The following is a 24,018-nucleotide window of genomic DNA, read 5'->3' on the forward strand; positions in this document are numbered from 1 at the left end:
AAGAGACCTTGGAGTGCAGGTTCATAGCTCCTTGAAAGTGGAGTTGCAGGTAGATAGGATAGTGAAGAAGGCGTTTGGTATGCTTTCCTTTATTGGTCAGAGTATTGAGTACAGGAGTTGGGAGGTCATGTTGCGGCTCTACAGGACATTGGTTAGGCCACTGTTGGAATATTGGGTGCATTTCTGGTCTCCTTCCTATCGGAAAGATGTTGTGAAACTTGAAAGGGTTCAGAAAAGATTTAGAAGGATGTTGCCAGAGTTGGAGGATTTGAGCTATAGGGAGAAGCTGAACAGGCTGGGGCTGTTTTCCATGGAGTGTCGGAGGCTGAGGGATAACCTTGTAGAGGTTTACAAAATTATGAGAGGCATGGATAGGATAAATAGACAGTTTTTTCCCTGGGTTCAGGGAGTCCAGAACTAGAAGGCATAGGTTTAGGGTGAGAGGGGAAAGATATAAAAGAGACCTACGGGGCAACTTTTTCACACAAGAGAGTGGTACGGGTATGAAATGAGTTGCCAGAGGAAGTGGTGGAGGCTGGGTCAATTGCAACATTGAAGAGGCATTTGGATGGGTATATAAATAGGAAGGGTTTGGTGGGATATGGGCCGGGTGCTGGCAGGTGGGACTGGATTGGGTTGGGATATCTGGTCGGCATGGACGGATTGGACCGAACGGTCTGTTTCCATGTTGTACATCTCTATGACTGTATGTGCCAACTTTAAGTGTTCCCTTTTCAAAAGTACTTAGCATTAAAACAAAAAAATGACTTTCCCCTCAACGTATGTGCTGAGCTGGATGTTTGGGTTTGTTATTTGGTGTCTATTGCAAGTCCAGTCAGACTGTATCAAATGGATTAGGGAAATATACAAACATTCGTCTTAGTCAAGGACAGAATTTTCTTCTTTGTTGATGCACCCAATCTTGCTCAGTCAGGAACCAACTTTTTGCCCCCTTTTGGAAATGGCAAAAGAAACAAATGAACAGCACAGCAGGTTTAGTCTGACTGGCTCAAATTGTAACAGGATGAATAAACTTGTTCTGCAACTTTTTCGGCTGAAAGAACTCTTTTCAAAATTATAATCAGAAATCCCCAGTAACGTACCCAGTCTCACAGCACCTAACGTTTGTATTACTGTGTAACATACACAATATAAAGTGTTGCATATAGTTGTGTTTTCGCTTCTTCATCAGTCCCTTAGAATGGAGGATGACTTTCTTCCACGTCAGTGTTGTGGGTATTGACGTGACAAAACAATCCAAAATGTTGGTGAATTCACATTCTGCCATCTGCCATGTTAGGATTCAAACTTTCGTCCCTCGAAGATTACCGAATCTCTGGATTAATAGTCTAGTGATATTATCACTTCCTCAGAACTAAAAATCTGTGGTGGAAGCCAACATTGAGGATTGAACACACAACAGTGGTGTTATTAGCACCTCTTGAGCAAAAATCAGCCATCAGACAATGCTGGATCTGCAAGGCCTACAGGTAGGGCAAGTGGGGTTTGCTGGTAGCCTTCTTGAAGCATTGCACTGTAGCAACACCCAGGCCGGAGATTAGATTAGATTACTTACAGTGTGGAAACAGGCCCTTCGGCCCAACAAGTCCACACTGACCCTCCGAAGAGCAACCCACCCAGACCCATTCCCCTATATTTACCCCTTCACCTAACACTACGGGCAATTTAGCATGGCCAATTCACCTAACCTGCACATTTTTGGATTGTGGGAGGAAACCGGAGCACCCAAGGGAAACCCACGCAGACACTGGGAGAACGTGCAAACTCCACACAGTCAGTTGCTTGATGCGGGAATTGAACCTGGGTTTCTGGCACTGTGAGGCAGCAGTGCTAACCACTGTGCCACCGTGCTGAGAAATAGTTGTTAGCTTACTGTTGAAGATTTGTACCATGTGTAGAACAGCAAGACGTTGGAGTGCGCAAGAGAGGCAGAGGGAAAATATTAGGCAAGGTGGTACGTTGCTTCCAAAAGTCAAATTCCATTCTAATGTACAGCCTTCTATGGAAGAGCACAAACATAATGGCGTACTTTTTCCTTTCTTAAAAAGTAATCCCTGTTATCTTTAAGAGTAAAACTCTGATACTGTTTACACTAAAGCTGAAAACAGACTTCATAAAAAATTTAATTCTCCATCTGAAAGTAGCTGGACTTCAATCACTGGAAATTACTTGAGATGATTATACTGGACAAGTTACTACCTTGATTGGCATAAACATGTCAATTTCTGAATTAATTTACTTATTTTTGAACATGTTGAAAATTTTTTGAAAAATTCCAAGAAAATAAGCACAATTTGGAAGCCCCAATTAAAACTTGCTTTGCTGACCTTGAGGGTTTCAGGAAAACAGATTTCTCAGCTGACATTAAAAAGTGACTTATGCATGACAAAATTTAAACACAAAATTTCCCCAACCTTTATCATTGAATTAGCTGTTTTTGTAGTCTAAGGGGTTAAATGTCTGACTGTCTAGCTAATGAGAAATGTGTTACAGGAAGTGATGCAGTGTCACAAGATCTTGCTCTCTCTTGCAGTCTGGTGGCAAGATGAAGCCCTAGTAATATATCTCCTTAAATTAAGTTAATCATTTCCTGACTTTAGCTGGCTCTAAGTATTCTATAACAGCAGTTATGAAACCAATGAAAGATCATACGCAGACAACATGGATGACATTAGCAGAAGCACTACTCCTGGGTCTGGTCAGGCATTGCTTGAAAGATGGTTAAGCTTTAGATTTGCCCTTCCTGTGGGAAACCATCCCAACTGCAGGGCCCAGACTGGGAAACTGATGTTGAATAACCACAAGTGTAAGCCAGGTTGTTCCAGCATCATCACTCGTGGGTTTGGAAAGGCCAGAGAAGGGACTCCCCCAGATTCCCTGTTCTAAAAGAAGTGGAGGCCCAGCAAGCAGGCTACTATCAAGATAAATAGTAGCGGCACGGTGGCTAGCACTGCTGCCTCACAGCGCCGGAGACCCGGGTTCAATTCCCGCCTCAGGCAACTGACTGTGTGGAGTTTGCACGTTCTCCCCGTGTCTGCGTGGGTTTCCTCCGGCTGCTCCGGTTTCCTCCCACAATCCAAAGATGTGCAGGTCAGGTGAACTGGGCATGCTAAATTGCCTGTAGTGTTAGGTAAGGGGTAAATGTAGGGGTATGGGTGGGTTGCGCTTCGGCAGGTCGGTGTGGACTTGTTGGGCGAAGGGCCTGTTTCCACACTGTAATGTGATCTAAATACTAATCAGCAGAACAAAAGGAAACAAACTGAATCAAGATGCAGTGATTGGATGACAAGAAGCTTGCCTATGTGACGTAAATTGAAAAATGTATTTCTTTGCTGGGTGGTGAAAAATTCTCTGCCAAAGGTAGATAATCCATTTAATACGTTCTGTCTCAGATGTTGAGAGGCCCATGTGCCATGGTGGTGCCAGGTGAGGTTTAGATTTGCACCTTAAACTCCACTTATTTTTTAAAAAGTAATTGATTTAAATGTATATCTTAACATGCGTGCATGCACTTTTAAAGGAAGTGTTACATTAAAATATAGCAGACATTTCCTTAAATATGACAATTTCCACTTTCCCACATACTATTTGCAAGTCCTGAACTTTACAGCAATCTGCCTGTGAAAAAAGGATTTGTCTACAGATAGATCATGATAACTAAAGCAGCAAAAAGTGATGGCTGAGCCCCTTCCCTATCATCTTCCTCCCGGAAAAGCTCACTTTTTTTGTGAAGTTTGATCGAGTACCATCAACACGACTCCAATTGCTTTCCAAAACATAGAACATAACAGCGCAGTAGAGGCACTTCAGCCCTCGATATTGCGACGACCTGTGAAATTATCTGATGCCCATCTAACCTACACCATTCCATTATTATTATCCATATATCCATCCAAAACCCATTTAAATGTCCTTAACGTCGGCGAGTCTACTACTGTTGCAGGCAGGACATTCCATGCCCCTCCTGAGTAAAGAAACTACCCTGATAGCTGTCCTAAATCTATCACCCTTCAATTTAAAGCCATGCCCCCTCATGTTAGCCTTCACCATCTCTCACTGTCCACCCTATCCAACCCTCTGATTATATTATACATCTCGATTAAGTCACCTCTCAACCTTCTTCTCTCCAGCAAAAACAGCCTCAGTTCCCTCAGCCTTTACTTGCAAGACCTTCCTTCCATACCAGGCAACATTCTAGTAAATCTCCTCTAAACCCTTTCCAAAGCTTCCATATCCTTCCTACAATGTGGTGACCAGAACTGTACCCATTACTCCAGGTGCGGCCTTACCAGTGTCTTGCATGATCTTGCAGCTCTGAAACCCAATTCCTTTACCAAAAACACCAACACATCATATGTCTTCTTAACAACCCTACCAACCTGGGTGGCAACTTCCAGGGATTTATGCACCAGGACGCAGAGATCTCTCTGTTCAAGTACACTGCCAAGAATTTTACCATAAGCCCAGTACTCTGCATTCCTGTTACTTCTTCCGAAGTGAACTATATCAAACTTTTCCGCATTAAACTCCATTTGCCACTTCTCAGCCCAGCTCTGCATCTTATCACCTATGTCCCTTTGTGACCCACAATATCCTTCGGCACTATCCACAAATCTGCCTACTTTAGTTTTGTCCGCAAATTTACTAATCCATCCTGCTTTGCCCACATCTAGATCATTTATAAAAATGACAATTCAGACTTAGAATTCTGGCCAAAATATCCACTTTGCACAGACTGCAGCAGTCAACTTTCAGTGGTATGTAACCCATATCCTGTGATGTGAACAGTGGCAGAAAAATCACTGTGGGTGCTTGACTTGCCAAATTTTGCTCATTTTTAAGAGCTCCTTTTTCAATGGAAACCAAAAGAACTGCAGATGCTCTAAAATCAGAAGCAAAAACAGAAATTACTAGAAAAGCTCAGCAGGTCTGGAAGTATCTGTGGAGAGAAATCCTGGGTCCCGGGTCCCATGACCTCTAGTTGTGTTTCATTTTCTGTTTTTGTTCCTTTTAAAAACATTGGTCACCATGTAGCCTCCACTATCTCAGTTCTACAGCACAATAATCACAACACAAAAAAAGGTGTTGCACATAAAGTATTTTAAAAATGCTTTAAAAGAAAACTAGTGTTTATGTGCAGGTACCAATGACAGGGCGTTCCTGTTGCTTCCTGCCGAGTCCGTCCAACCTTAGTATAATGTTTACATTGATCTGGGAGTTGGTTAGCTTATTTGGCTGGATTACTACAATGCCCAGAGTGACATCAATAATCAGTTCAATTCCTACTACTGATCGGAGGTTATGATGAAGGCCCTGCCTATTCTCAACCTCACCCAAGGCCGTGTGACCCTTGGGTTAAACTCATCAACAATTAGCTCTCTCGAATGAGAGAGTAGTCTATGGCCCTCTGGGATTATGACAACTTGCATTTTCAACACATCGCTCCTGCCTCACCACTCATTCACTGGTCTTCCCCAGTGTCCAACCCTTCCCTTTGTCGCAGCATTTTTCCAATTGTAATACCAGAAGTGTTTTGTAAGTACTTTCACATAATTTCACCAACACCCTCTCCCCACCCCCAGCGCACAAGACTCCCCCATTTTGAGGACTACCACACTAGGATATGGTAGCTTTACAGTTACTTGCACAGCCTTAGGCAAAGTTTTATTCCAGTAATGTCAAAACTTTTAAAACAGCATGCCATACTATGGATATTTCCATTGCATGTCTCATCCATTGATTTCTCAATTTATCCAAAGCATCATTGGCACCACTCACAGGCCTGAGCTCAGGTTTCAGTTCATTTGCTGCTGAAACTATGAGCCAAGCTGTTGGTATCTCTGGACCTCATTATTCCAACGAACTTCCAGCCAGTCTCCCTTTTAACACTTTAAAACTCATCCAAAACCTGTATCCAACTCACACCAAGTCTCATTCATGTATCAATCCTGTGCTCGCTGACTTCTACTGGCTCCCAGTGAAGCAACATGATATTCAATTCTCATCCTCATTTCAAAACCTTCCCATGACTTTGTCCCTCCCTCTCTGGACCAGTGACTCTGTCATCCTTACAACCTTGTATGGAAGGTGCTAGCTATGAAGAGAGGTTGAGTAGGTTAGGATTGTTTTCATTAGCAAAAAAAAAAGGAGATTGAGGGGGAGGGGAACCTGATCGAGGTCTACAAAATCCATGAAGGATAGAGACAGGGTAGATAGAGATAAGCTGTTTCCCAGGGTGAGGGATTCAATAACAAGAGGTCACGCGTTCAAGGGGAGAGGTGAAAAATTTAAGGGGGATACATGCGGAAAGTATTTTACACAGAGGTGGTAGGTGCCTGGAAAGTGTTGCCAGCAGAGGCAGGCACAGTAGATTCAGTTATGATGCGTCTGGACGGATGCATGAGTAGGTGGGGAGCAGAGGGATACAGATGCTAAGAAATTGGGCAATAGGTTTAGAGAGTAGATTTGTATAGGCTCAGGCTTGGAGGGCCCAAAAGGCCTGTTCCTGGGCTGTAAGTTTTCTTTATTCTTTGTAACGTTCAGATATCTCTGCTCCTCCAATTCAGATCTTAAGTAAATTTGTTTTCAACCACTTCATCAGCAACCATGCCCCAAGCTCTGGAATTCCTTCCCTAAATCTCTTTACTTTCTTTATGATGCTCTTTAAAACCTCCTCTGACCACAGTTTCTGTCACCAGCATGAATATTGGTTGCATATGGTTCTGTGTCTAATTTAATTTGATAATGCTTCTGGAAACACCTTGGGAAGTTTGCCATATTAATGCCACTTGAGAAGTAGAAGTTGTTATAAAGGAGCTGTACAAATGCAAACTGATATTGTGCTAATTAATACGCCACACTCTTGCTCTACTCACAATGATGATTTGACTCTTATAATATAGACATGATTCAATATCAATATGTGCCATAACCTCTTTTGTTGACATAACTACCATAACATGGCGAAGCACTCAAGAAAGGCTGTTGAACTTTCAACTTTACTCCTTTATTTTTCTAGATAATATTAAAAGGTCATAGTTAATATGAAAGTCCTGCTTATTTCTTTATTTTTCTACTTGTTCTATGAAGCTCTTAACTTTTAAAAAAAAAACTTTGTTTCTCCTTTTACTACTTTGTACCAAAGTTTTTGTACCTGGGTACCTCTTTATCTAAGCTGGCATCACATGTGGCAACATTATATACTCTGATTCTTGAGTACAAGTGACAATAAAAGCTAGATCTAAAGTATTGTTTCTTCTTGCGTGCTTTTTTAAATCCTCATTTGAAGAGCAATTTTAAAATACAGAGCTCAGGATTTTAGTAAGATAAATGCAGGAAGAAAAAAAATCTCTCATATTACACAGTTGCATCCCTTTGTAAATTCTAAGATGACGTGGAAATTCTGATTGAGAATAGTGTTGTCTCCTCCTTGCTTTCAACCAACCATATTAGGCAACATGAAATCCATCCACAGTAGTTTTACAGAATAAAAACATCAGTGTTTCAAGTCTCCCTTGAATCCAAGGATAACTCTTTGAAAGCAACTCTTCAGTTTAATTAATGATTCAGTGATATCATGTGAAGGAGCAGCAAAGACTTCTCACCTTGAAGCAACACAACCTATCGGAGCAGGTATTGAGCCCAAGACTAAATTCAGTTCAAAACTTTGAAGTTATTTTCTCCCTTCAAATCAGCTCCAAATGTGCAATCCAAGTGACAAACAATTACAACTCATTCTGTTCTGATAACCTTTGTATCTATTGCATTTGTTGCTACAAAGCATCTTTTTACCATCCCAATCTGTGGCTCAAAAGCAGCAAATCACAACAATTGGAAGCTTGGAAATCAAAAGGTGGTAAATGTTTGCCATTGACAAGGCATAAATCAGGAGCGTGATAAAAAGTTCTTTGCTTGCTTGGGGTGAATGCACCTTCAACAACAATCAATAAGCTTGACCAATACAGGACAAAAATCAGCCCACTGGATTGACACCATATCCACAAACATTCACCCCCTCTACCACCAATGCTCAGTAGCAATGTGTACCTTCTAAAAGATGAACTGCAAAAATTCAAACTCCTTAGTTGGCAGCTTCTAAACTCAATCACTTCCATCTAGCAGGACAAAGTCAGCAGATACGTGCAAACACCAGCATCCACAATTTCCCCTCCAAGCCTCCCGCCATTTGCATTAGGACGTGTACTGGTGTTCCTTCACTATTGTTGGATCAAAACTCTGGAATTACCTCCCTAATGACATCGCAGATCTTCCTACAGGCATGGACTTCAGAAACTCAATGAGGAAGTTCACCACTACCCTTTCAAGGACAACTAGGGATGGCAATAATGCTGGCCAGCCATGGGGCATCCACATCCGACAGAAATTTTTGTTTTGTAAAAGTGGGACAGAGAGCGACTAAATAAGAACACTGATGAAAGCTGCCAATCCTGATGGGCTCTCATCAGTCAAAGCAAATAAAAGTGAAAAATGAATCAGCGGAAATGCTCAAAATATACCTACACCTTTTCAGAAATTGAAAGTTCCTATTTCCAAAATAGGGCTTAAGGTATTTTAAAATAACATAACGGATTTAAATCATCAAGTTGCTTTTTTGCTTCTCCCCTAAAATGTTTGTCCATGATACTTTTGCTAACTGCTGCCACTGAGGGGAAAATCCTGTCACCAAGAACATTTGGTGCTCATAAAATAATTTCCAGGACACATGAATAGAGTTTCTTACAGCCTAACATGGAAAAAATTATTTGAAGAAAGGCAAAGTAATCACATTTTACAAGTTCTATTCAACGTCAACATTCATCTGTAAGATTCCTTTTAAAAGTGAACAGTGGGCTTGAAATTCATCTTGAAACGATGATGCAAAATAGGTGTTATTGGAACGGCTGCCCATGATGTACAACAAAGATTTAATTTAATTGACTGCAATCCTGGACGAGTGTGTGTGAGTGAGTGAGATACTAACTCATAAAAACAAATTACATAAAAATGATTGATAGTATTGATTACAGAACAGTGGCAGCTTTTACTCATTTAAAATTTTGAAACGTTATTTCTCCAGGGAATAGATAACGGATATTGCCTGATGATACTTCCATTTGTCTGTATTCAAAATTAATTTGACTGCAATAAATTTATGCAGGATTCCAGAATTTTTTTTAAAATAATAAAAAAAACAGAATCCTACAGCGTGGAAGCAGGCCATTCGGCCCATCAAATTCACACCAAGCCTCTGAACAGCATCTCACCCAGCCCCACACACACCACCCTATCCTTGTAACCCTGCATTTCCCATGACTAATCCACCTAAATTACACATCTCTGGACACTATGGGCAAGTTAGCATGGCCAATCCACCTAGCCTTTTTTGGACTGTGGGAGGAAACAGAGTGTCTAATCTAATAAAATGAAAACTCTGCTTAAACAGACAGTCACCCATGGCTGTAAATGACCCTAGGTCCCTGGCATTGTGATGCTAGAATGCTGACCATCGAGCCACCCTGCTGCAAATAATTGCTCTTTGGACAAAAAAAGTGAACATCTAAAAAGAGAGAGATAGGGAGGCTCCCTGTATGGATGACAACTTAAAACAGTATTTTCATAAGATTTTGTTCATACAGTCATTGCAGAGGAGTGAAATTCCAGTTATTTGTTGTTGATTAGAAAGTAACAGAGGCTGAGTACAAATGCTTGTAGACACGAAAAATGAGAATATAATAATTTTATCCAGGAATTCAAATAGGTCAATGGCCTCAAAACATCTACAGTTGTGAACTTTCCTAAATATACTACTCTAGAGGGACCTCTGCATTCCGGATCTTCAATTTCCATTGGTCCACCATTGGCATTCAATTCCAGAATTTCTTCCCATACCGACGCTCCTCCAAGTTGCTTCTTAAAACATCGTCCTTGGCCAAGCATTTGGTCATCTGTCATAATATCCTGTGGCTGGGTATCAAGCTTTGTCTGAATTACCCTGTTGTGAAGTTCCTTGGGTGTATTTCACTATATTTAAAAGTACTTTGTCAATACAAGTTGTTGTTGCTAATCCAATGAAGTTCAACTTCTTAAATTAAAGGGACCAAGCAACAAATATCTTGGTAAAGATATTCCCACCTCCACACTTCCACCCCACCTGAAGTAATTCTGGAAATGTTTTTAATTGACAGAAAGACTGGCTATTTCCAAATATCTGAAAAGTTTACACAAACCATCCACGGTCCTGTTAATGCAGTCAGATAAATGGCTTCTTCCTCTTCATTGCTTGCAGACTTCAAAAATCCACAAGTAAAAAGAAACCTAAATATTTCTCCAACTGCTGTCTTCAGTTTCTCTAAATTTTAGTGCATGCAGAATGCAAGAACATCTGCTGGCAATACCCTCAGCTCCAAGAATCCACACCCTGACCCAACCAAGTAACGGTGCCCCTTAAGTCCAGTGTCAGGACCTTTGATCAGTTCTACTAAAGCTTTAATACTGTGAAGTACCACTTTCTCTACATCCTCAGTTTTCACAAAATGTTAAAAAAAATTTAAAGAAATGAATAGTCCAGTAGGGAGGTATATATAATACAATGAGTATTAAATTTATGAATAAAGCCACTAAATGGCAGGTTTTATTTAAGAAAGAAACATTATAGTCTCCATGTACTCCATTACCACCACAAAAAAAAGAGAAATCCACAGAAAATCCCTCAATACAACATAATTTGGTTTACCAATCACCATAAATTTTGACCATGTTCGGGCCATTACGTAGGTAACTACCAATTTCAGCTTCTAATTAAATAGCACCTTTCATATGTTAAGACGTCTTAAAATACTTCCCAGAAGTATAATCAGACTAAACAGATGCCAAACAATATCATAGTTTGGATAATCTGCTCTCAATACATTACAAAGCTCCATAGATCATATTGCATTAGATTTCAATGTCACATCAGAGACAGTTTTATCCTAACATAAGCAAAGTTACATGCATCAGACTAGTGATGAAAGTTAGTTTCACACAGGAGAAAGTGCAAGCTAAATCAACAGCTGCAATAAACCACATGACAAAAAAAATCAAAAACTCCACACTGGTAGCCTGAGAGTTAAAGGCAAGACTCAAGATTATTTTTAAATATGGATTTTTACAATCAGCTAAACCTCACTTTACTACCTTCTAGCTTTCCACTATAATTGGACAAGTATTTAAATACAGTGTCTCAGTTTCCCCTCCCTCCAACATAGTGATTCCACACATGATCTTATTAGCAGATCTGTCAAACCATGTTAAAACTGGTCCATGATTAAACCCAGATTTAATAGCCACAACATATACATTTTCCATCCGCAAAAAAAGGGAGCAGATGTCTCCATTTTGCTTTTCAAGGTAGTGTGTTTAATTACCTGCAAAGCAACCTGAGTATAAAGCATACTTGATATTCACAAGTAACATTTTGCTGAAAAATGTTCTAAAATGCTCTTTTTTTAAAAAAAATACTGCATCATTCTCCAATTCCCCAACAGCAACACCAAGGGCGATCATACAGTACGGAAGCGGTCATTCAGCCCATTGGGTCTGTACAGCCAAGGCCGCACTAAATGTACACAAGACCCACCTCCAGCACTAGGCCCATAGCCTCAAAATGTTATGATACTCAAAAGTTCATCCATGTACATTTTGAAGGTGAGAGGTTTCAACTACCCTCTCATGTATGAGGTAGCTCTCCTATTTCTAACTATTCTCAGCTAACTTGTTGCTTGTCAACTACAACGTTATTTTGCAGAGTTCACAGCACAGTGACAGGTGCATAACAGATCATCACATCAAACATTAACAGTGTATATAAACGTAGATCATTTGTTTCCAATTCTTGCAACAGGAAATATGCCCAAGGAAAAAATATGCATTCTCAGACTAACATTAAAGAGAAAGAGAAAGGTACATATGGCAGTCAATGAATCACTCTTGATTCAGCCAAACTATCCAAATGTAGAAGGAAATCTCGCAGAACAATAAACAGCTAAACAGCACTACACTGATTAATTGCTTGGTCTATTTGCTGCACAGGAACATCACATGCACCTGTTATGCAGTTGTACACTGGAATAGTACATCCTCAGATTCAATAGTGTAACTTTTATGAAATACAAAAAAAACTGCTGCATGACACCAGTTTCTTTCGAAGAAAATGTGTAGGCATCCCAATTTGTGTAAAGAATGACAGCATTCTCTACGAACAGATCATCATATGCCACTGCATACTTAAAATTTTTGTTGTTATACCCAAAGCATAAATCTCACCAAAGTATGGAATCCTGAAGCTTTGCAGTATAGAAAGTGGCCTTTCAAGCCACCACATTACTTGCGAACTCCCTTAAAACATGAGTAATCTACCCACTTTCACAAAGTGAAGATGGTCTTGGTCTCATTTGTCTCATTCCAGTCAAACGTTCATTTACCTAAAATGTTTCTTTTAAACATAGACATTCGTTTAATTCCTTAAATGCAGTTTACAAGAAAAAAAAGGATGCACACAATAACACGTCAACATTCCTACCATGTATCCCAATCATGCAAAATTGGCACATGAAGCTGGTTGGTAACCTGCTACTTCCTAAACTATGCACTCAAGAACGTGATTGGAGCCAAAAAAGAATGCAATTTCAAAATAAAACAACTTTCCTTAGTGTTTCATCGCATTTAATCACCTCAAAACACTTCACATAATTAATTTTTTTTGGAATGCAGATGTTGGAGTGCACTGCAGTGATTTGGTGCCAGTAGATAATGCAATGACTGGCTCATCCATCTGTTTTGTTGGTGGTAGAGATTGAAGGAGGGATGTTGGCCAAGCAATTGTAATAATATTGTTTTCTTACATGGAATCTTTCAAGACTACCTTGACTGAATATCAACTTAAAAACAGCCCCTCTGCAATGCTTTGCTCTATTTGTGCACTCGAGTAACAGCCAGAATCATGTCTGGTTGTAGCTCCCCAGCCCACAACCCTCCTACCCAAATGCCACCAACTGATCCGCTCTATGAAAGGTCTCTATCTAGTGTTGGTGGTTCTGCTTTTATTCCTAGGATTTATTTTACACTGTCTAGTATTTCAGTAAAATAGTAGAGAGGAAGAGACACATTGGGAGAAATTGAAATAATTGAATCTCTGCTTCACAATTCCATTAATCTTGGCGTTTCTGTTCCAACATACAGCATCACCAGAAATCCCACACTCATTAACTCTGGCCTGCTTTTCTGATATCCTCCACTGAACCTGCTGGTCTGAATCAGCCGAGCAGCAGATTTTTTTGGGCTCCACATGAAGTGGTGTTTTCCTGCCAATTACAATTTGCTAACGTTGAACCATGTATAGCCCAATACAAACTGAGGTCTTCTCATGAAAAATAAATAGGTAAAGGGAATACGTAGAAGCTAAAGACGTGTCAAGTTTCTTAATCCTCTGATGTCTAACGTTAATTTTTTTCTAAAAACGACTGACAAGACAATCTCCATCCCTTTATGTTGGGTCTGTGGTGCAAAACGTACCAATTGTTTCATGCTTACGTGTAAAAAAAAACAACGCTCAGTTATCAAATGAAAAAAAATCAATGCGCAGTTACCACGTCGGTTTTTAAAAAAAAACGATCTATGAATAAACAGAAGAAAGAAGAGGGTTGCAACACGGTGATGCAGCAACTGGGGCGGCCCAACTTGGAACGTGGAACCAGCTCGGCACGCGGAAATGATTGACGTTGGGCATGCGGCGAATCAGAGCGGCGGCTGTGACCCAATAGACCAATTGTAAGCCGCAAGGGAAAGTAGGGGAGGGGCTTGTCACCCTTCCTCGAGCCGCTCAGGTTCGGGCTCTCGTCAGTTTCAGTCCAATTCACAAAAAGACAATTGAAATGGCAACATGACATTCCAGTCTGAATCGAAACCAACATATTCGAATGTTCAGACAGATACATTGTATGCGCAAGGTTCTAATTTTTTACCACATGCGTGTAGCAACAATGGACTCCAGGTTCCAAATACATAAGCATTTATTTTTATACATGAAAGTGGATCAATTAGTGTGTCCTTACCGTATATCATTGCCAACCCAGTCTCGTGGAGAAACCGAAAGCGCCGGTGTTTGAAGAGCCAGATGGTGAGGATGGTGAGTGTCAGGAGCAGGATGAAGAGCAGCAGATTAGCGCTGTCTTGCCGGTGGCTTTCTTCCGCCTCTTTCTCCGTAGCGATCTCCTCCATGGCGCTGTCCGCCCGGCACTGCCGAGCCCACACGCTTAGCAACCAAATGAGGGCGAACACAGGTTTCTTCACGACACAGGCCGGAGCCCCCCATCCTCGGCGGCGGCCGCTACTGCTGCTTGCAATCTCCATCGCCGCCGGAGCTTGTCCTGTTTGTATGTGTCTGTATAACCTCTTGTGATTCGAGCACTTGTCAATACTGCGTAGATCGAAGGGAAGGGGCGGGACTCTCCGATACGCACTCCGCCTCGTACTTAAAGGCACAACGCTTTTCCTGTTGCTAATGTTCACTAAAGCTCTTCATGTTTATTTTTGCAGCAGGAATACCACCACGCTGTCCATAACACTATTTCAAATAAGTGTCTTAGCTAACATTTTTCGCTCAATCAACATTGCAAGAAAAATTGCTCATTTTCACATGATTATTTGCGGGAGCTTACTGTGCACAAACTGGCTGACGCGTTTCCTTCACTACAACAACAACATTCACAATGTACCTCCGACTGGAGTATGCTCGGGTCAATCTCGAGGACTTGAAAGGTGCTACACAAGTTTTTTTTGGTTGCGCTAGACTTAATGTCTCCAAATTACAAATCTTTTTGTAACTTTTTTTTCAAAAAAATCATCATCTAAGGGAACATTTGCTTCCAGTCTGACAGGGCAGGTGATCCTCATGAACAGTTGTCATGAATCCAGGTTTGGATTTTATAGATTTTTTTTGCAAAGCAAAAGCAGAGTATTGCAGAAGTTTAAAATCTGAAATAAAAGCACATAATACTGGGCAGATCAGGCAGCATGAGGGGAGAAAGTTGAATTAAAGTTTCCGTTTGATAGCTGTTCATCATAACTCGGCGACTCCCTCATTAGGTGCACGCCCTCTCCACCCCTCCATTCCCGAAACCTTCCTTTCCCACCGCATTAGTTGTAAAACCTGCGTCCGCACTATCCCCTCACCTCCGTCCAAGGCCCTAAAGGATCCTTCCACATCTAGTAGACATGATTTGGAGATGCCGGTGTTGGACTAGGGTGTACAAATCACACAATACCAGGTTAAAGTTCAATTGGAAGCACTAGCTTTCGGTGTGGCGCTCCTTCATCAGGTAGACAACTGTCCTGCCATACAGCCCTGCATCCCTGATTTTCACTTAGATAGTGCCTGTAATATCGATATAGTTTCTGATCTAAGAAAATGCATCTGGACTAGTCACAGGCAGGAACAGGTGAAAATCGACAAAGACAAAAGAAAATAAGCAAGATCATAGAGATGTACATAGAGAGACAGACCCTTCAGTCCAACTCGTCCATGCTGACCAGTATCCTAAATTAGGCAGCATCCAGGGAACAGGAGAATCGACGTTTCGGGCATAAGCCCTTCTTCAGGAAGGGCTTATGCCCGAAACGTCGATTCTCCTGTTCCCTGGATGCTGCCTGACCTGCTGCGCTTTTCCAGCAACACATTTTCAGCTCTGATCTCCAGCATCTGCAGACCTCACTTTTCCTCAAAGTATCCTAAATTAATCTAGTCCAGTTTGCCAGCATTTGGCCCATATTGCTCTAAACCATTCCTATTCATATACCCATCCAGATGCCTTTTAAATGTTATAATTGTAATGGCGTCCACGACTTCCTTTGGCAGCTTACTCTTATGCCCGAAACGTCGATTCTCCTGTTCCCTGGATGCTGCCTGACCTGCTGCGCTTTTCCAGCAACACATTTCCTACTCCATACACACCACTCTCTGTGTGAAAAAATGACAAACTACTCAAAATGATGGATGTTAAGGAGGGTGTTAAAGGTGACAATGCAGAAAGGCTTCTGTGGGGGCACGTGCTCTTGTACTGAGGGAGGAGATGATATAGTATGGGTGCCAATGTGGTCGACAAAGGCAGAAATAGGAGATTTCAGAGGATTGGAAGTTGGGGTGGTTGGTTACAGATTAAAGGACAGGCCAAACCTTTCAGGGATTCAAACAAGAAGTTGAACTGCTGCTACTGCTGTTGTTGCTTGCCATCATCCTTGATGTTCAATGGTGTTACTATCGCTCAATCCACCACAATCAACACCATTGACCAGAAGCTGAACTGGTTTAGCCATATAAATACATTAGCTACAAGAGCAGGTCAGGGGCTGGGAAATCTGTAGTGAGTAACTCACCTCCTGACTCATCAATGTTTCTCCATCACCTACAACGCACAAGTCATGGATAGGTTACTCTCTACTTAGCTTAGCATGTGCATGTCTTTTTTTCCTTTTTTTAAAAAAAATTTTTCCACAAATTTACAAAAGAAACCTAAAAAAAACCCAAGTATAAACATTGATATACAGTTAAATCTTAAATAAATGATCACCAAAATCTATCAAACAAGGAAACAGAAATACCAAGAGAAAAAAAGACAAAACTTAACTAACTACTCATCTAACTTACAACTAACCAGAGTGTACCATTAAAATTCTTACATTATTCAAGAGAAAAAAAATCCAATGGATAACACATAAATTCACATGCTCGGAATGTGTTAACATCAGATCACAACAAAACCTGTATTTATCCAAAACATCCCGAGCATAGAGCATATAAAATTCACAAAAATAAAAGCTCTTTAGTACATTCAGATCAATATAATAAAAAGATTTCTAAATAATAAAAAAAAGTATAAAAAGTATTTAAATGGAGATCCTCCCCCTTATTCCCAGGGGGCAAGACTTCCTTTCCAAAAAACCCATCATATCCTCTCCCAACCAGTGCTCCACCCTTGACCCAGGGACCCCACGATAGGATAAAGAAAATTCAAGTATACTACTGAACTAGAACGAACAGTGAGTACCTTATCCCCCCACCCATACCAACACCTGGATATATTTGGTAATGTTAATACCATATATGAACATATATGACTATAAAATTACAGTCTCAGCAAATAATAATTAAATATATTAATACAAAATAACAGGGGAAAACAACCCCGCTTAAAGGATGAATAAATAAGTCCTTCTTCCCACCCCCCTGGGGATAATATTAAACAGTAAGATAATAAAAGGAAAAAAAAGGGGGGTAGACTGAGATGGGGGTAGGGCAAAACAACATCAATTAACTCTTATAGTTTGTCCACGAGAGTCCAAAAGTTCCTTGGCCTTCTCCGGTGATTCAAAGTTAATTCATGGCTAAAGCATAGTATAGCTGGGTAGCGCAAAGAGTATTGAATGTTTAAATCCCTTAAACATTTCTTTGCTTCATCAAAGGCCTTCCTCTCTCGAACCAAAGCTGGGGAAAAGTCCTGAAATAACATAATCTTGGATCCTTTATGAATCATGGCTTGTGGATCTTTCCCAAGATTTCTGGAGGCTTTCAAAAGCATCTGCCTCACCTTATAGCTCTGCAGTCGGAACAGGACCGGGCGAGAGCGCTGGTTCGAGCCGGGCCCGCGTATTGCGACCCGTTAGGCCCATTCTACCCTTACCTGGCCTGATCCAGCCTTCAGATTCAATAACTGTGGAAATCACTGTTCAAGGAATCTTGTAAATTCTCGAGGTCATCAGTGTGGTTCTCTAAGGTCCAGACTTACTGCTCGAGAGTCTGGACCCGATCCACGGCTGATTCTGCAATGGCTTCGGGGGTCGCGGCCTTTAGCTCTGTCCCTCTGACTCGGCATTCAATTTCTTCGATGTCTCGGCCATGCTTTTGTAGCGCGGCCAAGAGTTAATTCCACCGACTTCTGGACTCTTCTGTGAAAGCATCGATCTTCGCGTCGAGTTTGGAAATTATTTCCACGAGGCTCGCCAACGTAGGTAAGTCCCCCGGGGCGGCTGCGGACGTCTCTGCTGCAGCTGGAGAGGGTGGGGGAGGGGCTGCTGCCTGCTGAGAACTGCAGGGTCTTTTCCCCCTAGTCATTTTTACAGGAGACTGAACTGTATAAATTTAGTACTAAACCACTAATTACATTAAATAAAAACTATTTTTAGTTGATTTGGTGAGTGTGGTGGGGGAGGGTGGCCCACTTTGCCTAGGTCTTGGGAGGAGCACTAGAGACTCAGACTTGCTGAGTCGCCGCCATCTTGGATCTCCGAGCATGTGCATGTCTAACAACATTCCAGAAGCAACCAAAGTAAAATAAATAAGTTTATTAAATTGGCACCGCGTCAACCACTTTCAATATTCACTCCATACGAACACCACCATCTGCCAACAAGGACAGGAACAGAAATCACTGGCATCCATACTACTCCTGGCCTCAATTCTTGCACAGCTCACACCCCAGCATGAATAGGTTGGACTTGTACTCACTGGAGTTTACAAGAATGAGGGAAGACCTACAGGGAGGATGTTGTGAAACTTGCAAGGTTCAGAAAAGATTTACAAGGATGTTATCAGGGTTGGAGGGTTTGAGCTACAGGGAGAGGCTGAATAGTCTGGCGCTGTTTTCCCTGGAGCATCAGAGGCTCAGGGGTGACTTGATAGGAGTTTATAAAATCATGAGGGACATGGATAGGGTAAATAGACAAGGTCTTTTCCTTGGAATGGGGGAGAGCAGAACTAGAGGGCATAGGTTTAAGGTGAGAGGGAAATTTAAAAGGGACCTAAGGGGCAACATTTTCATGCAGAGAGTGGTGCATGTATGGAATAAGCTGCCAGAGGAAGTCGTGGAGGCTGGTACAATTACATTTAAAAGTCACCTGGATGGGTATATGAATTGGAAGGGTTTAGCGGGATATGGGCCAAGTGCTAGCAAATGGGACTAGATTAATTTAGGATATCTGGTCAGCATGAATGAGTTGGACCGAAGGGTCTGTTTCCGTGCTGTACATCTCTATGACTCTGTGAAACATACAAGATTCTGAGAGGACTTGATAGATTAGATGGGGAATGGTTGTTCCTTCTTTTGGGAGAGTCTAGAACCAGGTAGCATGATCTTAGAATAAGGGGTTGCCCATAAAAGGCAGAAATGAGAAGAAATTTCTTCTCTCAGAGTGTAATGAATTTGTAGAATCCTTTAACACAGTGAGCTGTCAAAGTTGTGTTAATTATATTCAAGGTTGAGTTGGACAGATTTCAAATCAGTAAGGAATAAAGGAGTATCATGAAATGCAGAAACTTGACTTGAAGATTACTAGATTAGTCATGATCTCACTGAATAGTGGAGTAGACTTGATGGGCTGAATGGCCCATTTCTGCTGTTCTGTCTTATGGTCTAACCATTACTAGAAATGTAATAACTCAATATCTGAACGTAGAGAAAATAAATGGAAGACTCCAGTATGGATTTCAGGAAGGAAGAATATGCTGAATTAACCTGAGAAGAATTCATTGAGAAGTGATAGATATAGTGAATGTGAGAAATGCTCTGGCTGTGGTTCACTGAAACTTTCAGAAAAGCTTTGATCAGGTACCATACAGGAGACTACTGCAAAGGATTAAGAGATATATGATGAGCCAGCATTGGAGCGGAGAGGGCAGCAATTTACCTTGATAGGAAATAGTGAATAGGAATTGAAGGCTTATCTTAGACTGGTCATTAGACACCAAAGAGATAAACAGATCTCCATCTATAGATTCTTGTTCTGGGACCACTTATATTCACTGCAGTCATCCACAATAACTACTTATATTGGATAGCAACACTTTAATGTAACAAGGCATCTCAGTACAAAATATGACACTGGGCCACACAGGAAATATTGAGTTGATGGGCAAAAAAATTGCTCAAGAAGGTAAGTTTAATGAAATATTTTAAGAGAATAAAAGGTTTTTGGGTGTGAATTCCAGAGCATAGGGACGAGACCACATCAACTACGGCCACCAATGCTGGAGCAATTAAAATCAGAGATGCTCAAGAGAGAGGTATAGTGGACAGCAAAGAGGGTTACCTCAGATTACAACAGGATCTTGATCAGATAGGCCAATGGGCTGAGGAGTGGGAGATGGAGTTTAATTCAGATAAATGTAAAGTGCTGCAAGTCAAATCAGGGCAGGAATTATACACTTTCTAGGGAGTGTTGCTGAACAAAGAGACTTTGGAGTGCAGGTTCATAGCTCCTTGAAGATGGAGTTGCAGGTAGATAGGCTAAGGAAAAGGCATTGGCACGCTTGCCTTTGTTAGTCAGTGCATTGAGTATAGCACTTGACAGGTCAGGTTGCGGTAGTTCGGGACATTGATTAGGCCACTTTTAGAATATTGTGTGCAGTTCTAGTCTCCCTGCTGTAGGAAGGATGTTGTGAAACTTGAAAGGGTTCAGAAAAGATTTACAAGGATGTTGCCAGGGTTGGAGGATTTGAGCTATAGCGAGAGGCTGAATAGGCTAGGGCTGTTTTCCCTGGAGCATCGGAGGCTGAAGGGTGACCTCATAAAGATTTATAAAATCATGAGGGGCATGGATAGGATAAATAGACAAGGTCTTTTCCCTGAGGTGGGCGAACTAGAGGGCATAGGTTTAGTGAGAGGGGAAAGATATAAGAGAGACCTACGGGGCAACTTTTTCACGCAGAGGGTGGTGCGTGTATGGAATGAGCTGCCAGAGGAGAGGTTTACAAAATTATGAGGGGCATGGATAGAGTAAATAGGCAAAGTCTTTTCCCTGGGGTCGGGGAGACCAGGACTAGAGGGCATAGGTTTAGGGTGAGAGAGGAAAGGTGTCAAAGAGACCTAAGGGGCAACATTTTCACACAGAGGTGGTACATGTATGGAATGAGCTGCCAGAGGATGTGGTGGAGGCTGGTACAATTGCAACATTTAAGAGGCATTTGGATGGGTATATGAGTAGGAAGGGTTTGGGGGGATATGGGCTTGGTGCTGGCAGGTGCAACTAGATTGGGCTGGGATAACTGGACGGGTTGGACCAAAGGGTCTGTTTCCATGCTGGACATCTCTATGAATCTATGACTCTAAATGCAACTCTCTCAGAGGGTTCTGGCATGGAGGAGATTACAGAGGTAGGGTGGGCTGAGACCATAGAGGAAACTAAAAACAAGATGAAAATTTTAACGATAATGTTGAGCTTGTTTGGGAGCCAGTGTAATTCAGCAAACATTAAATGTAAGTTTGTCAAGATTAAGTCTTGTTTGCGAGGAGCAGATTTTTAAATGACCTCAAATATACAGAAGATAGAATGTGGGAAACCTGCTAGAAGTATTTAGCCTAGAGTCAAGTCGAGAGATAACAAAGGCAAGAATGAAGGTCTCAGTAGGAGATGAGCTCAGACAAGGGTGAAGTTGGGGGTGTTGGACAGAGATGGAGATATGCAATAGTAGAACTGCCATGAAACGTGTGAAAGGAAGACTATCTTGGGGTCAAGTGTGACACCAAGGTATCAAGCAGTCTGGCTTAGTGTTGCCGGAGAGAAGGATTGAGTCGATAGCCTTCAATCTTCTTCATAAGAATGGATCAGAATATGCATTTGTGATGGGAGTGATTATGTTAATGCATTGAAATAGTTTTTAGTACATCTTATTTAAAGTTAGAACTCTGATATGGTCAATTTCTTTCTTTTTATTTTATTATTCATTTCCACGTAATTTTTGAATAAATGCAAATAATTTCTGTATGGACAATAAAGAGGAATTTTAAAAATTCCTAATATTTAATGGGAGAAAATCTCACATCCAATACAGGATATCAGATATGCATTCTTATAATTTAGCAATAGTGGAGGAAGTAAGAGAGATAGCAATGAGCTACATGTAGAACTAACACAGTGCCTTTGAATAGTGTCATGGAGGATGATCTCACAGAGATGATTTAGATGAGAAATAAGAGAGATCCATGACTGAACCTTGAGGGTTATCAAATTAACTGTGTGGAAGTGGGAGAGGAGGAATTGCAAGTAATGGGATATGATTAAATAAATAAGAATGAAAATTGGATGACAGGAGAGGAGTTGGTAATGATTGGTATGCACCTGATAGTACCGAGGCTAAAATATGAGCTGGATTTGGGACCTGGACATGAAGAGGCTGGACAATGGCATTGATAGCTCTTAGATCTTGAACCACTCTATATTGGTCTGGCTTGGCAGGCTTTATAGCCGTATTAGAATGTTACAGGGTGATTGACAAGGGAACAGAATGTCTTGATGGAGAAAGTAATCAATTAGAGCAGTAAGGCTTGGTATTGCTTGTTGTTTCAGTGGGTATTAGTGGATGGATAGGGCAGAATAGCATTTGGTTTTAAGGCAACGTGAATGATTTCGCAATTTGTGAGTCCAACATTGGAGGATGCTTCGGCCCATACATCAGGGTGGACTAAATCAAGGATATCCCAACTTTCATGGTGCTGGAGTGTGGCATTGTGAGAGTTAGGAGTTGGACAGTAGAGGATATGGAATGTTTGCAGCTGGTAGCAGTGTGGGTCAGGCCTGGTAACCACACCGCGGACCATAGAGCCCATGTCCAAAGCATGATGAAGCGGGTTACGAGTGATGTGAGGGGCTGAAGTGGCCGCTTGTTTCCACAGGTGAGAGGGTATTTGAACAAAATCTGCTTCGCCTTCTGGGCTGGTGACCCGAGCCAAAATCTGTACAGTCCATTCAGTTCCAATTAAGTCTGCAAAGAAGTCTTCAAAGGATTTGTCTTAGCCTGTCCGATCATAAACAAGGGTGATGTGACTTCCAGACCCTTGAGGGGTAAGATCGAGTGACCACCATTGAGGTTTAGTGGACACATACAGTTGGCGTTCAACTGAGTTAGAGTCAAGTTGGACACCATCAGGGGAGCAGGCAAGTTTAACTTGAAAGGCACACAGCAGATCTCATCCCATTAGACTGAAGGATAACGTGGTTGTGATCACAAAGCAATGATCCAGGGAATAGCCCTGAAAATTGACAGGAACTGGATCAGAAAGTGGATACCTGTGGCTTTCTCCTTGAAAACCAAATAATTTCTTTGTCTCCTTTGACATTGGAAGATTCATGTCAGATTTCACAGAAGACATTGAGGCCCCTGTGTCAATCAGAAAGGGGTACCATCTGCTGTTAATTTTAAGTAAGACTGTGGGCTCCTGCTTGGAAGACACAGAGCATAAAAGAAAATTATTTAGTCATTGGGAAAAGGGATTATTTTGTGAAAAATTGGTGATTTGTCCTCTGCCTCTTGCTTGTGGTGGAGGATGACTGTTATCAGAGGGTTTCCCCCAGTTGTCATAGAGGTGCTGAGGGTAGCTTCCACAAGTACTTCCTTGGTTCCCCCTTGTTGCCCCTTTAGGGCAATTAGAGGCCCAACAAAGAGGGTGCCCACAAATAAAGCAGCCTTGGGTCAGGCAGTCATGAGCCCAGTGAAATGGATTGCCACACCAAACCATCATCTTCCAGACCATACAGAACCTCATCACCTCAGGAGATCTCCCACCCACAGCTTCCAACCTCATAGTCCGGGAACCCCGCACTGCCCGGTTCTACCTCCTTCCCAAGATCCACAAGCCTGACCACCTTGGCTGACCCATTGTCTCAGCATGCTCCTGCCCCACTGAACTCAAATCTACCTACCTCGACACTGTCCTATCCCCCCTAGTCCAGGAACCCCCCACATACGTTCGAGACACCACCCACGCCCTCCACCTCCTCCAAGACTTCCGTTTCCCCAGCACCCAAAGCCTCATCTTCACCATAGACATCCAATTCCTCTACACCTCCATCTGCCATGACCAGGGCCTCCAAGCCCTCCGTTTCTTCCTCCCCCGACATCCCCAACAGTACCCTTCCACCAACACTCATTCGTTTGGCCGAACTGGCCCTCACCCTTAACAATTTCTCCTT

General features: G+C 41.8%; 1 protein-coding gene across 2 annotated transcripts in view; it reads right to left on the bottom strand.

Annotated features, from left to right (window-relative positions):
• The window catches only part of slc9a7 (solute carrier family 9 member 7), a 143,929-nt gene extending 129,027 nt beyond the window's left edge, over window positions 1-14,902 (bottom strand). The window contains exon 1 of one of the 2 annotated variants that reach the window (XM_043692310.1): window positions 14,112-14,902. In XM_043692310.1, coding sequence (XP_043548245.1) covers window positions 14,112-14,409 — 298 coding nt within the window. In that variant the 5' untranslated portion in view covers window positions 14,410-14,902. The remainder of the gene's footprint in view (window positions 1-14,111) is intronic. The other variant, XM_043692311.1, reaches the window with a different exon arrangement.
• Between the last annotated feature and the right edge of the window lie 9,116 nt (window positions 14,903-24,018).

This window comes from Chiloscyllium plagiosum, chromosome 6, assembly GCF_004010195.1.
Source record: "Chiloscyllium plagiosum isolate BGI_BamShark_2017 chromosome 6, ASM401019v2, whole genome shotgun sequence".
Lineage (NCBI taxonomy): Eukaryota > Metazoa > Chordata > Chondrichthyes > Orectolobiformes > Hemiscylliidae > Chiloscyllium > Chiloscyllium plagiosum.